Genomic DNA, 14,968 nt, shown 5'->3' with positions numbered 1-14,968 from the left:
AGATGGTCAGTAAGTTCCACTTGCTGACCATTGTATCATGATGATGTGTTCAAAGAAGCACTTCAACACACTACCAGTGTGTTAGGTTCATTGATATTTGTAAATCACCTGCACGTGTTGTAGCGTTAAGCCCAAATACGTTGACACTGTGGGGAACAGATGTGGTTGCTGGTAACTATGGCAGTGAGCTAACACATAGGTGTGCTAACAAATATTTGGGCCCTGGCACTTTTTTAAAACAATTTAAGGACTGGTCACTTTTCAGGAGCTACCCATCCACCCATGTGCTGGTTGTAATTGGTAGGATTTTATCAGTATCCCTGATGAAGCAATGAAGACTGTAAGTAGGAGGGTGCCTTTACCACTCCTGAGATAAGTAAACACTAAAGGGAACATGGCTCTGTAAGGGGAAAGACAGGCAACGTGTAACGAGGATCTTGGGTCTTCTATTTGTTGAAGGTACCAACAAGTATTTAGAGGTAAAGGTTGTTTTCTGTCTTTTTATTGGATTTGACCTAAGCACATTCAAGGAAGCATCGTTTCATATGCAGCCGAAACGCACCTTAACACACTGTGAAAGTAAAAGCAATCGAACAATTCTTGCAAACGCTTTTGTTGTTTCTTTTTGTTTTTCAGGAAACTTCTGGAAGGAGAAGAGATTCGATTGAGTTACACCTCTTTCCCTGGGTTCAGCTAGAGGCTGAAGACCTCGATGAACCGAATTCCCCCTCATCTCCACCACGGTCCCCTCCGTCTCACACTTACGCATCCTCCCCATTCACACTTTGCCCCTCTCCCCCGTATGGACTCGCCCCGCCGTGTTGAGAAACCTGCTTGTGCCGGATGTGGTGCCTGAGCAGTTATCTCACTTAACTTGCTCAGGCTGTTCAACATGTTATCCTCTTACACTGGTGCTATGAGCTGACTGTGCTGCCGATCACCTACGTAGACTCCGCCAGCGTGGTCATTGGTTTCTAGGTGTTCATCACACGTAGGTGTGTCATCTGCCGGAACAGTATTTCATGTCCTACAGTGTTTCCCCAACACAATCCATGTATGGCCTTTCCCCAACATGCCTCACTGCATAGGATCACCAGTACAGATCAGTTTCCACTCAATAGTTTATTGGTCATTATTCCTCTCACTTACAATTGCATTCACGTCTATTCGTCAATGTGCTATGTTTCAGTCATGACCATCAGTAACATTCAACAGGATCTGGGACAAACAATAGATTGAGAACCCTTCATTAAATCATTCATTCATCACACATCCTATTTCTCATGTGAATTAGGATGAATATCAGTCAGTACTAGCATTAGAGTGTGGCACAATCCAGAATGGGTGCCATTAAGGTTCTTCATCTCGATTGTTTCATGTTTTCCTTTTCTATTGATTCGTGGCTGGGTACTTTCATTCCATCGCAGTTGGGCCATTTTCAGATGATTACACTTCTTCCTAGTGTTCAATTAATCCCATCTTCATGGGATCATCAGCATCTGAATGTGTTATGATCTGTTATCAAACTTGGCCCCGATGTTTAGTTTATTACATTGTATTTAAATAAAACCTCTCTGTTCTGGGAGGTTTTATTTAAAAATCCAAAATAGTATCTTTTGTTGGCCTCGGGATCCATGTTCTCATTCAGAGCCTGTGAAAAGATGTGTGCCACTGTGGGCAAAGTGGCAAGTTGGTATTTTCCCGCTTTATCACTAGGGTCATATTTGTTGGCAGCATGGCCAACCTGGCACCACCATATCAGAAACATCCCGAATAGAGGCCCTGACCTGTTCTCTTTGTTGTATTGGTTAATCCTTTTGAGATTTCAAATCCTTTAGTTCATAGGCCCTTTATTTGTCTTTGCTCTATTATCGTATGTTATTAGGGGGCTCATACCCATTCTTGGGTCTTCGATTCATGCTCTTTATCTTCCATTGGCTGGCTGCCCCAGTACATGGTCACATCATCCCTACTTTCAATTGCTCAATATTTGAGAGGTTTTGATGCAGTTGGTCTACGGTCTCTATGTTCTATTTTGTTCTATTCTCTGAGGGTTGATCACTTTTGAGTTGTGGTGGTTGATAGAGTCCATATTTCCTGAATTCTCTTATTTCATGATTAATAGGGTTTGCGTCTCTTGTTGTTGGACGGCCTTTGAGATCTTTTTGTCCTATTGTAAAAAGAATGAGTGGTATTCATTATCTTGTGAATCTATGACCTTCATGTTCAATATGTTCTATTATCTCCTGATTTATTGGTTTTGGGCCTCTTACTGGATGATGTTCTCGCTGCTCTGTATGTTGGGTTCTCTTATAATGCAGAGGTTTTGAGTGGCTTATGGGTCAATGGTCTTAATGTTTGATATGTTCTATTCTCTCCTGATTGATAGGCTTTGAGTCTCTTTTTTGTTGACTGTCTCCATGCTCTGTATGTTGTTCTCTCAAAATGGAGAAGTTTTGAGTCTCTTGTTGCTCGATGATCTCCATGTTTGGTATGTTCTATTTTCTCCTGATTGATTCGTTTGACTCCATTTGGTCAATGGTCTCCATGTTCTGTATATTCTATGGTCTTACGATTGATAGATTTTAAGTCTTATTTAGTCAATAGCCTCCATGTTCTATTGTCTCATGAGTGAGAGCATTTTTATTATTTTCGGTCGATTGTCTCCAAGTTCAGTATGTAGTGTTGTTTCATGAGGTTTACCACCCTAGTTGGCTGATCATCTCCATTTTCTATATGTAATATTGTCTCGTGATTGAGATGTTTTAAAGCTCTTGTGGGTCGAAGGTGTGCATGTTCAATATGTTCTAGTGGTGCCTGAGTGAATGTTTTTGGTCTTTGAACTCCATGTTCTATGTTTTTGACTGTCTCATGTTGAGAGGTGTTGAGTCCCTTGACGATCAATGGGCTCCATGTTTTGTATGTTCTACACTTTCACAATTGTGACTTTTTGACTCTTTATGATTTCTGCCCTCTATGTTATATATTTCTGATGTCTCATGATTGAGAGACTCTGAGTCACTTGTTGCTCGATGACCTCCTTATTCTGTATGTTCTATTGTCTCAGGATTGAAAGGATTTTGACTCTCTTGTCGGAGGAAAACTTCTTTGTTCTGTTTGTTCAATTGCCTCATTATTATGAGGTTTTCTGTCTTTATTTTGGTTGATGCCCTCCATGCTCTGTATGTTATACTGTCGTATGATTGAGAGGTGTCTGACTCTTTTGTGGATTGATAATCTCCATGTTCTGTTTTTTAATTGTCTTATTATTGAGGGATTTTGTGTGTCTTGTTGGTCGATGTCCTCTATTTTATGTTTGCTCACTTGCCTCATTATTGCAAATCTTTGTGTCTCTTATTGGTCGATGACTTCCATATCCTGCCTGTTCAATTACCTCATTATTGAGAGGTTTCGGGTCTCATATTGGTGTTGGCCACCATGTTCTTCATGGTCAATTGTCCTCTGATTGAGAGGTATTGAGTCTCTTGTGGGTCAGTGGCCACAATAGTGAGTATGTTTGACTCAGATTGAAAGGTTTTGACTCTTTTTGGCCAGTGATCTTCTATATATTATTCTGTATGTTCTATAGTTTCATGGGTGAGTGGCATTGAGTCTCTTGTTGGCGGATGACCTCCATGTCCTTCCTGTATTATTGTCTCATGAATGAGAAAAATGGTCTACATTTACTTATCCGTCAATGACCTCCATGTCCAATATGTGTTCTATTGTCTTCTGATTGAGAAGTTGTGATTGTTATTGGTTGATGGTCCACATGTTCTATACATTCAATTGTCTCACGATTGAGAGGTTTTGAGTCTTGTTGAATGATTGCCTCCATGTTCATTATGTTTTATTGTTTTCTGATTGAGAAGTTTTGATTCTGATTGGGTTAATGCTCTCCATCTTCATCATGTTTTATTGTCTCCTGATTGAGAAGTTTTGGGTCACTTTTAGGTTAATCACCCCCTTGTACTAGTTTTTCTATTGTCTATGATTGAGAGGTTAAGATTTACTGTTTGTCGATGGCCTCCATTATGGATATGTTCAATTAACTCTGATAGAGAAATGTTGGCTCCTATTACTTGAGTGCCTCAATGTTCTGTATGCTCTATTGTCACATGGTTGAGAGGCTTTAAGTGTCTTGTGGGAAGATGGCCTCCCTTCTCTGGTTGTTTTATTGTCTCCTGATTGAGATTTTTTTGACATTTTGGGGTCAATGATCTCAATTTTCTGTTTGTTCTACTGGCTCCTGACTGAGAGGTTTTGAGTCTCTTATTGGTCGATGAACCGCATTTTCTACATGTTCTCATGAGTGAGCGGTTTTGAAGTATTTATTGTTAGCCTCCATATTCTGTATGTTCTAATGTCTCCTAACTGAAAGGTTTTGAGTCTCTTGTTGGTTGATGGCCGCCATGTTCTGTTGTTCTATTGTCTCATGGATGAGAGGTTTTGAGTCTCTTGTTTGTTGATGTCCTCTGTGGTCTGTAGGTTGTAAATACCTCATGAATGAGAGAGGTTGAGTCTCTTGATGGTGGATGGCCCAATGTTCTCTTTGTTCTGTTATCTCATGAATGAGTGGTTTTGATTCTCTTTTTGATCGTCGACATCCATGTTCTCATTGATCTATTGTCTCCTGATAGAGAAGTATTTCTCCAATTAGCCTATGGCCTTCATTTTCTGTATGTTTTATTGTCTCATGAGCGAGAGACTTTGAGTCTTTTCTAGGTCAATGGCATCCTTGCTCAATATGTTCTATTGCCATCGAAATGAGAGGTTTCTACTGTTTTTGGTCAATGCTGTCCATTTTCCGTATGTTCTCAAGTCTCCTGATTGGGAGGTTTTCCATGTCATGTTGGTGGGAGGCCCCCATATTCTGTATGTCCTATTGTCTCATGCTTGAGAGGATTTAAGTCTCTTCTTGGTTGACGCCCCATGCCCCCATTGTCTATTGTCTCATAAATGAGTAGTGTGGATTCTCTTTTTGGTCAGTTGTCTCCCTATACTGTATGTTCTATTGCCTCATGCTTCAGAGGATTTGAGTCTCTTATTGGATGTTCTGTTGTCTCATTATTAAGTGGTTTTAAATCTCTGATTTGTTGATGTCCTCCTTATTTTGTATGATGTACTGCATTATGGCAGAGAGGATTTGAGTCTCTTGTTGGTTGATTCCCCTGTGGTTGCGTTATTCTATGGTCTCATGAATGAGTAGTTTTGATTTCATTTTTTTCTGTGGCCCCATATATTCTGTATGTCCTATTGTTTCATTTATGAGATGTTTTCGGTCTCTTGTTGGTTGATGGCCCCATGTTCTCATTGTTCTATTGTCTCATGAATGAGTAGTTTGTTTTCTCATTTTGGCTGGTGGCCTCCATATTCTGTATGTTCTATTGTCTCAGGCTTGAGAGGATTTGTGCCTCTTATTGGATGTTCTGTTGTCTCATTATTAAGTGGTTTTGAGTCTCTGATGTGTTGATGTCCTCCTTATTTTGTATGTTGTATGGTCTTATGGCTGAGTGGTTTTGAGTCTGTTGTTGGTTGATGGTCTCCATGTTCTTGATATTCCTTTGTTTCATGGTCGTGATTTCTGTCTCTCCTTGTTTTCTGTACTCTACTGTCCATTTATTGAGAAATTATGTGTGTAGTGCTGGTTCATGACACATGTTTATTTGTGGTTTCAATATTGTTGATTACTGGCACATATATTCTATTGCCTATTTGTTTTCATGTGCTACTTGTCCATTGTCCTGTGTTATGAATGTATAATTGCTTATTGAGCAAGACAATTTCAATCTGCTCTTGCAGCATTATATCTATGTTCTGTTTTGTTGTCTCTCTTATAATGTAGGGTTTATGACTCTTTTGTTGGTGTATGTCCCCTTATTCTGTGTGTTCTATTGGTTTATATTATCATTGAGAGATTTTCTTTATTCTATGGTTTTATCACTGAGATGTTTTGTGTGGGTTGTTTGTCCAAGGTCCTGATGTTCTCTCCATTCCAGTGGTCTGCAAACTTTACCTCTCCAGATGTTCTGGACTACAAATCCCACCAGCCCTAAACAGCATAGTCAATGATGAGGAATCATGGGAGTCATAGTCCATAACACCTGGAAAGGCACAGGTTGCAGACCTTGGCACTATTCTATTGTGTGTTTATTGTTATGTTCTGAGCCTGTTCTTGGTCGGTGGATCCCTTGCTCAATAATTGGTTTAATTGTCTGATGATTGACAGGCTTTGTGTATGATCAAAGTATTTGGACAAGTCGAACCTGCATATCACATTAGAGAGGCATCACATGGCCATGACAGTTTGTAAGTGACTTTTCTCTCTCACACTTGTGTGTATATATTGATATACTCATGGCTAATAGAAGACAGATCATGATTTAGTAAGACGTGCTGTAAAATGGCCCAATAAATGCCCACCCCAGTGCATTTTGAATCTTAGACAGGGAAATATGATTTCATTGCAATAATACATAATGGGGCGAAGAAGCTAGTGTTACCAAAATATATCTGATCTGATGTTGCATGGCAACACAAATGGAAACATTTGATGTCAGAGGTACACACCTATGAAGTTCAGCATCAGATTACAAATTAACCCTACAGATTAAACCCTATACTGCACAGGAACCGAAACATTGAGGGGAGAGGAGAGAGAGAATACTCAGTGAAAGGAAGATGGCCCTAAGGATTAGATTGTTTATAAACACCTATGTCTTTGTGTAGTACAGGCTCACATCTCTTGCATCAGGACACCCTCATGTGTACCTGAGAATGGTGAGCATAGATGCAGAAAGAGAGGCTGTCGTTTTTGATGATGGAAATGCTCCACTATATTATAGAGAGTGGAGATAAACCACATGGTCGTAAGGACACCTGCACGTGGCAGCGAGCCAATCTCAGCCTCTATTCCAGAATGTACAGTAATGATGAATACTGCACAATTATACCAAATTAGATAGCCCAAATGCAGAAGCTGGTCTAGACAATGTATTGATATCATCTTTTGTGCTAAAAGCAGCCGGATGGTCGAAGAGGGACATGCTTGCTATTATCCCATTGCTTTCTAAGTTGAGCGGATGAAAATGGTCATCAACCAGTGACCACACAAAAGCTCCACCTCGAAGCAGTGAGAGCATGCCATGCTCACATTAGGCACTTGGCAGTAAGGAAGTAAGATTTAGAAGACAGCCAAAAGCAGTCACTTTTGACAAAATACACAGGCATCTCTGCAGGCTGTCACTCTGGAATCCAGTAGAGCAAGCCCTCCGAGGTAATGTTTTAATAGCTGCAGTGTAACAGCTACCTAACAAAGGGCAAGGCTACTATAAGAACCAGAAAGAGGCCAGTTTTGGGAGGGATAGTAAGGAATATTTGATGTGGGTATTTTAGAGCCATTTAATATATTCCGCTGGAGCACACGTTACACGCTCGCTGGAGGATCCTTAATGTGTGGGAAGGTAGAAAATTAGGGAACAGCTCATGGTCACATAGGGCCTCTAGCAGGGGAGGAGAAAGGGTAACAGGCAGATAGGATGCCACCTGTTGCCATTTCTGTTCTTGCTCCCTTAGTTTCGCTTGCAGTTACCATATTGTGTTTCCATTGTATGGATTCGAAGCCTCACGTACCCTTAACCTATTTGGTTAAGCGTACGTGAGCTGAAGGTCACATAGGGCCTTTAGCAGGGGAGGAGAGAGATTAGCAGGCAGATAGGATGCCAGCTGTTGTCATTTCTGTTCTTGCTCCCTTAGTTACTCTTGCAGTCAGCATATTGTTTTTCCATTGTATGGATTTGAAGCCTCACGTACCCTTAACCTGTTTGGTTATTTAGGGCGTGCTATACAATTAGCTGAACTCTGTCAATCATTCATTTTTCACTCATGCATTGACACCCATTATCTGCATTGGCCATGGTGGCATATATAGTCCATCTCTACTGACCACCATAATTTCCTAGAGAGTAGAGGAATCTGTCATGTCATTTATCTGCCGGCACCCATGATGCTCTTGAAGATATTTCTGAACAGCCCTATTCAACGCCCATGTTTCTCATTCCCGGGATGAAGTAGGAAACTGAAGACATGAGATACAAGGTCTTCAATGGTGAGGACACTACAGAAGAACAGCCTTTCCACCATACCCAAGCATTCAATCCAGAACACCTTCCACGCACCCCAACGCTCTCAATGACAATTTACGCAGCACATGCACAAATATTCTTCCGCTGTTTGACACACAGGTTTCTCAACAGTGACGGTGCTCAAGTAGCACCCATCACCATCTACAAAGGCTCACAACCTCTTCGGAGAAATCCAGCAGGATCAAAGACTTGACTGGGGAAATCCGACCAAGAAAGGGGCGGATGTTGCTGAGCTGACGATGTAATACCTCATATCCAGTAGTGAAGCAATCTGTCCAGGTGAATGGAGGCCACTGTTGGCGGCCGGATTCGTAGGTTGGCAGATTTACGACTCATTGAATGTATGCCATTAAAGTTGCACATGATCCCAGCAAATGGTTCATCATCAAACATCAGCATATCTGTAATGTGAAACATGCACCTCATTAAATTGATGATGGCATTAACTTGGGGGTCTTGTCTTATTTTGCTGGGGGAGACTCTGTGTGACCACTGCACGAAGAGCGAAGCCATCAACATTGGTCCATTTCTTGCTGGTTCCTGTAAGAAGAAAAGTTGTCCAGTCATTTGGTCCACAAACAATTGGTCGAATTTTGGTAGAAAGACAAATGGTCGAATTTTCTTTTTTATTTATATATATATTTTTCAGGTTTTTGTTTAGGAAAAAAAAGGGTTTTTTAGCAAAAAAAGGGGCTGCGGGGGGGACCCCCCCCCAAAAAAAAAAAATGTGAAAATACAAAAAAATTTAAATTCGACCATTTGTCTTTCGAACAAATTGCGTCGACCATTTGTCCTGTCGACCATTTTTTTTCGACCATTCGACCTGTAAACAGAAGAAAAGTGTTCTTCTTAAATTCCAAAACGCGCAGCACTACTTCTCAGTTCTCTAGCCCTCAACATAGTCTCCTTCTAGGTCCTTTTTTATTGAGAACTGAGAGAGTAAAAAATTTACAGTATCCGGTAAGTATTGGGCATCCTGGTCTTCTGTAAACTATGGAAGTGGCTGAGGACGCAGGAGTTGGCATGACCGCACAGGGGACCTCCTCTTTTCTTAAGGCTCAGTACAAAGAAAGAGTCCATCGAAGCATTCACCCAGTAAGTGCCCCTTATTACATGGCACCTCAAGCCAATTTCACTCGATTGAAGAATATGCAGACGAATGGCGGAAGGCATAACTACATGTCAGATGGCACGTTTTACCACTTAAACCAAACAAAGACAGGGCATGCGTTCACCTCCAAACCAGGGCTTTTTAAGGAAGCTTATATAAAAGGCAAGCACTTTAATAATTGTCACCCCTACTCTTGCTTCTTAAAAGCCATTCACTCTGTAGCGATTTGTTTTGGCAATGAAGAGCAACTGGTCTGACATGCTTTCTATATCACATAGTTATGAAAACTCCTCGCTAGGCTGCTATAGACTGATATGCACTCACCCTGCAATTGAACCTCCCATTTGACCCTATAGACTGATATGCACCCACCCTGGAGCAATTGAACCCCCCAGTGGACCCTATAGATAGACTGATATGCACTCACCCTGCAATTGAACCTCCCCGTTGACCCTATAGACTGATATGCACTCACCCTGCAATTGAAACTCCCAGTTGACCTTATAGACTGATATGCACTCACCCTGCAATTGAACCTCCCAGTTGACCCTATAGACTGATATGCACTCACCCTGCAATTGAACCTCCCCGTTGACCCTATAGACTGATATGCACTCACCCTGCAATTGAACCTCCCAGTTGACCCTATAGACTGATATGCACTCACCCTGCAATTGAACCTCCTAGTTGACCCTATAGACTGATATGCACTCACCCCGCAATTGAACCTCCCAGTGGATCCTATAGATAGACTGATATGCACTCACCCTGCAATTGAACCTCGCAGTTGACCCTATAGACTGATATGGACTCACCCAGCAACTGAACCTCCCCATTGACCCTATAGACTGATATGCACTCACCCTGCAATTGAACCTCCCCATTGACCCTATAGACTGATATGCACTCACCCTGCAATTGAACCTCCCCATTGACCCTATAGACTGATATGCACTCACCCTGCAATTGAACCTCCCAGTTGACCCTATAGACTGATATGCACTCACCCTGCAATTGAACCTCCCCATTGACCCTATAGACTGATATGCACTCACCCTGCAATTGAACCTCCCCATTGACCCTATAGACTGATATGCACTCACCCTGCAATTGAACCTCCCAGTTGACCCTATAGACTGATATGCACTCACCCTGCAATTGAACCTCCCAGTTGACCCTATAGACTGATATGCACTCACCCTGCAATTGAGCCTCCGAGTTGACCCTATAGACTGATATGCACTCACCCTGCAATTGAACCTCCGAGTTGACCCTATAGACTGATATGCACTCACCCTGCAATTGAACCTCCCAGTTGACCCTATAGACTGATATGCACTCACCCTGCAATTGAACCTCCCAGTTGACCCTATAGACCGAGATGCACTCGCCCTGCAATTGAACCTCCCAGTTGACCCTATAGACCGAGATGCACTCGCCCTGCAATTGAACCTCCCAGTTGACCCTATACCCTGTGTTACTTTACACAGCTATGATCTTATCTCAGTACTTTAGCTTTTATTAACTAATATTACTACTTCATAGGCTCAGTCATTTAGCATCACATCATTCCATTAACTATCATTGATAGCAGTCACTAAAGGAAACCTACTCAATAAAAATGCATGATATTTTTTTTTTATACTAGAAGAGAAATATAAGTTTTAAAGAGACCTATATTTATATATAATGTGTATAACTCAACGTGTCCAAGGAATGCATATCAGTTTTTCATTTGTCTTTTTTTATATTTCCATTTCTTCTTATTCACTGGAAGAATAAACAATTCAATAACATATCAGTTGCTAAAAAACATAAATTAATACCACTTCATAAATCATCATAATTAGTAATAAATAGCATGCATAAAGGTATCTTAGACAGGTTCTACAAATGCATTACCATAATCAACCATCTGGACAAATGCAAACATACAAAAACAGGATCTTAAAAACAAAAGTAATGAAATAATATGTGTCATGAACAGAACAAAAGAATGGGAAATCTTTATCTCAGAGGCATGGACCGATTTGATGGTTAATTGGTATATATTGTAGCCTTCACCAAGGCAGGAAACTACATTAATAATCCGGTTTAAGTAAGGATACATGTGAGTAACACACAGATGTGTCAGAAAAGTCCATGTGACACTTAATTCCAACAACTAGAAATGTGTAGACAAATCTAATTAATCTTTCAGATGCATTGTTCAATGTTTTTCTCAGAGGATCTGTTATTAAATATCATTACATTGATCATACAATCTTTGTCTCATGCCATACCGACCACAAATAATTACCACAGCAACCTGTACTCCCTTCAGAAAGCCAGCATTTGCTGTTTGGGGTTTAGCAAACTTAGCCAACCAGTGCCCATACATGGTGGGAGTAGTAGTCATTTATAGAGCACCCATTCCCATCATTATGGTCTCAACACACTTGTGGGGGGAATGCCCTCAGGGACCGAAGTCCAGGTAGGGGAAAATTCTCAAAAGGCCTAGAATGTGGATGTGTATTTAGCCAAGATTAGATGTGCTGGCTTAGCAACCCAAGAGGTCTGGTATGTGGGTGGGTGCTGAGGAGGGTCACAAGTGCGTGTGAGTGCAAGAGACTCGTTATGTTTCCAGCTCAACCACATTTTGCCATATGATATAATATATGATTGGTTATTAATAACGCGCTTAATACCCAGAGGTTTCTAAGCGCGGACCCGGGGATCGAACCTGTGTTGCTCTGTGTTGTCTTGCTTCCAAGGAGAGCGCGTTGCTACTGAGCTATCCTCCCGAGACGGGAGGTTGTCGCTGTATCCTAGTGGCAGAGTTGTTGAGGCAAGTCTGGAGTGAGTAGGCTTAAAAACGTCAAGTGTGCAGCTAGGCCGAATTTTGTTGTAAGTCGTAGCTGCATTCTAATGTGTGTGGATGGAAAGCCGTGCCTTTGGCAGAGGCCCACCGAAGTAGAACATTTATACGTACCTGGAGCTCCAATATAGCTTTAACTTTTGATGCTGCTGTGCCATCAAAACATGTGTGGGAACAAAAACAACTACCCTCGTAGACTCTTCTAGGCACTATGAGCAGGCTACCCTCAGGTCTACTAAGCGCAATGCACTGGCTGTCCCAGTACATCAAAGCATAAAGGAACACAGACAGTGCTTCTGAAAACACACAATGGACCAGATTTACAAAAGTGTTTTTCAATGTCCCATAACACACAATGGGCCTCATTACGACCCAGGCGGTAAATTACCGCCTGGGTCGTACCTTTACCACCATGGCGTAAACTATGTTTACGCCATGGTGGTTGGCGGACTTACCGCCCCATTCCGAGGTGAGTGGGGTGGTAAGTCCCCATTAACCCATTTACCCTTCCCCATTCCCATTTTTGCCCCATAGGGCATAATGGGAGTGGGGAAGGCGTTAATTACGCCACCGTAAATTACGGTGGCGTAATTAACAACAAGGTCCCTTAGCGCCATGGATTTTAACACCTGCTAAAAGCAGGTGTTAAAACCTCCATGGCGCTAAGGGACCTCGGAATCAGGCGGTAAGGGTCGGCGCTGTTTACGCCGCCGTAAACCCCTTACCGCCTGGGTCCTAATGAGGCCCAATATCTCCTGAACGTTGCATGTTGGTGAATAAGCGGCCTTACCCCTGCGTGCATCCCAAGCCTGGCATCGGATGGCAGTGGGCCAATCAAACTTGCCAGAGTGAGATCAAAAACACAAAGGGACTTCTCACCCCTTCATAAACCCTGGGCGACCCCTGCTCATCACTGTGTCACCCTCCCCCCAGAACTCTTTATGGGCAGCCTAGGTCGCTTCCGGATTAGTTTTATTTGTATGGGCCATAGAATTTCATTTCAGAAAAAAGCGCAACATTTTCTTGCCCAATGCTTGAAATACGAAGTTGTCAGTAAGTGAATAACTTAATAAATTGACGAGAACCATCAAGGCTGGTCTAGTACATGCCTCATAAGTCCCAAATTTAGTTTTAGTCAACACCACAAAATATGAATTTACCTAAAGTTACTATCACATAGTCACTTAAGTGGGTTCCCTACAGCGATTTCTAGCAGCACAAATTAAATCATGTTCTCATACATTTAGGAGAAATAGCGGGACCCTGTGGAATTTGCAGCTGTTTCTGAGAAAATTGCAGCTGTCCCTGAGGAAATTGCAGCTGTCCCTGAGGAAATTGCAACTACCCCTGAGGAAATTGTAGCTGCCCCTGAGGAAATTGCAGCTGTCCCTGAGGAAATTGCAACTGTCCCTGAAGAAATTGCAGCTGTCCCTGAGGAATTTGCAGCTGCCCCTGAGGAAATTGCAGCTGCCCCTGAGGAAATTATAGCTACCCCTGAGGAAATTGCAGCAGCCCCTGAGGAAATTGCAGCTGTCCCTGAGGAAATTTTAGCTGTCCCTGAAGAAATTGCAGATGTGTCTGAGGAATTTGCAGCTGCCCCTGAGGAAATTGTAGCTGCCCCTGAGGAGATTGCAGCTGCCCCTGAGGTAATTGCAAATGTCCCTGAGGAAATTGCAGCTACCCCTGAGGAAATTGCAGCTGCCCCTGAGGAAATTGCAGCTGTCCCTGAGGAAATTGCAGCTGTCCCTGAAGAAATTGCAGCTGTCCCTGAGGAATTTGCAGCTGCCCCTGAGGAAATTGTAGCTGCCCCTGAGGAAATTGCAGCTGTCCCTGAGGAAATTGCAGCTGTCACTGAGGAAATTGCAGCTGCCCCTGAGGAAATTGCAGCAGCCCCTGAGGAAATTGCAGCTCTTCCTGAGGAAATTGCAGGTGCCCCTGAGGAAATTGTAGCTGCCCCTGAGGAAATTGCAGCTGTCCCTGAGGAAATTGCAGCTGCCCCTGAGGAAATTGCAGCTGCCCCTGAGGAAATTGCGGCTGCCCCTGAGGAAATTGCAGCTGTCCCTGAGGAAATTACAGTTGCCCCTGAGGAAATTGCAGGTGTGCCTGAGGAAATTTCAGCTTTCCCTTAGGAAATTGCAGCTGCCCCTGAGAAAATTGCAGATCTCCCTGAGACCTTGAGGTGTGCTTGAGAGTGAGGCATTTGAATACAATTATTGGGTGCGATTTGGTCTGTTCGACAACGGATCTATACTGGATCTTTCACGTTGTTCCATGTCAAATGGGTGCGGGTTACTCCTTTCTGTTTAAATCTTCACATTCTGGTATTGCAGTTCGGCATTTGTAGCGGAAAAGAAAAACTGCAATAGCACAATACAAAGGAAGAACACAGGGCTGAATAAGCTACTTATACCAGACAATAGTTGTGAGTTACTTTGCACCCCAAAAACAGCCTGCTTGCTCTCAGAATATAGCTTACTAAAATGCATGACAAATGTGCACAGATCCCCAAAACAATCTGTTACTCCTGGCAGCGTCTTTCTCAAAGTTCCATTCTTCAAAGGCATTTATTTTTATTTTTTTATATTATTGTTATAGTTGTGTTTATTTCCAAATAACCTTTACAACTGATGCCATTTCATATTCATTATCACTAAACAAATGCATTCAAACAAACTATCACTTAATCAATCTATGATTATACATCTATATTCAGTGTGTGGTCCTCACAATACATACAAACATTTACTATTCTTTTACAATTCATTTTCATTAATTCATATGTAAAATCCTAAACCCATACTGACAATTACACAATTCCAATTCCAATGTATCAACAGACTTATCAACAAACTCCAA

At 42.1% G+C, this 14,968-nt stretch overlaps 2 protein-coding genes across 2 annotated transcripts in view; both read left to right on the top strand.

Annotated features, from left to right (window-relative positions):
* Positions 1 to 8,590, top strand: part of LOC138516911 (neurofilament light polypeptide-like) — a 39,271-nt gene extending 30,681 nt beyond the window's left edge. The window contains exon 3 of the mRNA XM_069632368.1: positions 637 to 8,590. Coding sequence (XP_069488469.1) covers positions 637 to 697 — 61 coding nt within the window. The 3' untranslated portion in view covers positions 698 to 8,590. The remainder of the gene's footprint in view (positions 1 to 636) is intronic.
* Positions 8,591 to 9,137: 547 nt separating this feature from the next.
* On the top strand, positions 9,138 to 14,241 carry LOC138515387 (uncharacterized). The gene is made up of 2 exons (XM_069630248.1): positions 9,138 to 9,239; positions 13,369 to 14,241. The coding sequence occupies exons 1-2, from the start codon at positions 9,138 to 9,140 to the stop codon at positions 14,239 to 14,241; spliced, it is 975 nt and encodes a 324-aa protein (XP_069486349.1).
* Positions 14,242 to 14,968: the final 727 nt, after the last annotated feature.

The sequence above is a fragment of the Ambystoma mexicanum genome, chromosome 6q (assembly GCF_040938575.1).
Source record: "Ambystoma mexicanum isolate Mex_15411 chromosome 6q, UKY_AmexF1_1, whole genome shotgun sequence".
Taxonomy (NCBI): domain Eukaryota; kingdom Metazoa; phylum Chordata; class Amphibia; order Caudata; family Ambystomatidae; genus Ambystoma; species Ambystoma mexicanum.
This window is presented reverse-complemented; position numbering and strand designations above follow the sequence as displayed.

Coding starts and splice junctions, on each gene's coding strand:
- LOC138515387 (XM_069630248.1), top strand. CDS start 9,138: ATGGAAGTGGCTGAGGACGCAGGAGTTGGCATGACCGCACAGGGGACC. Junction 9,240..13,368: donor TCCATCGAAGCATTCACCCA/GTAAGTGCCCCT, acceptor TAGGAGAAATAG/CGGGACCCTGTGGAATTTGC.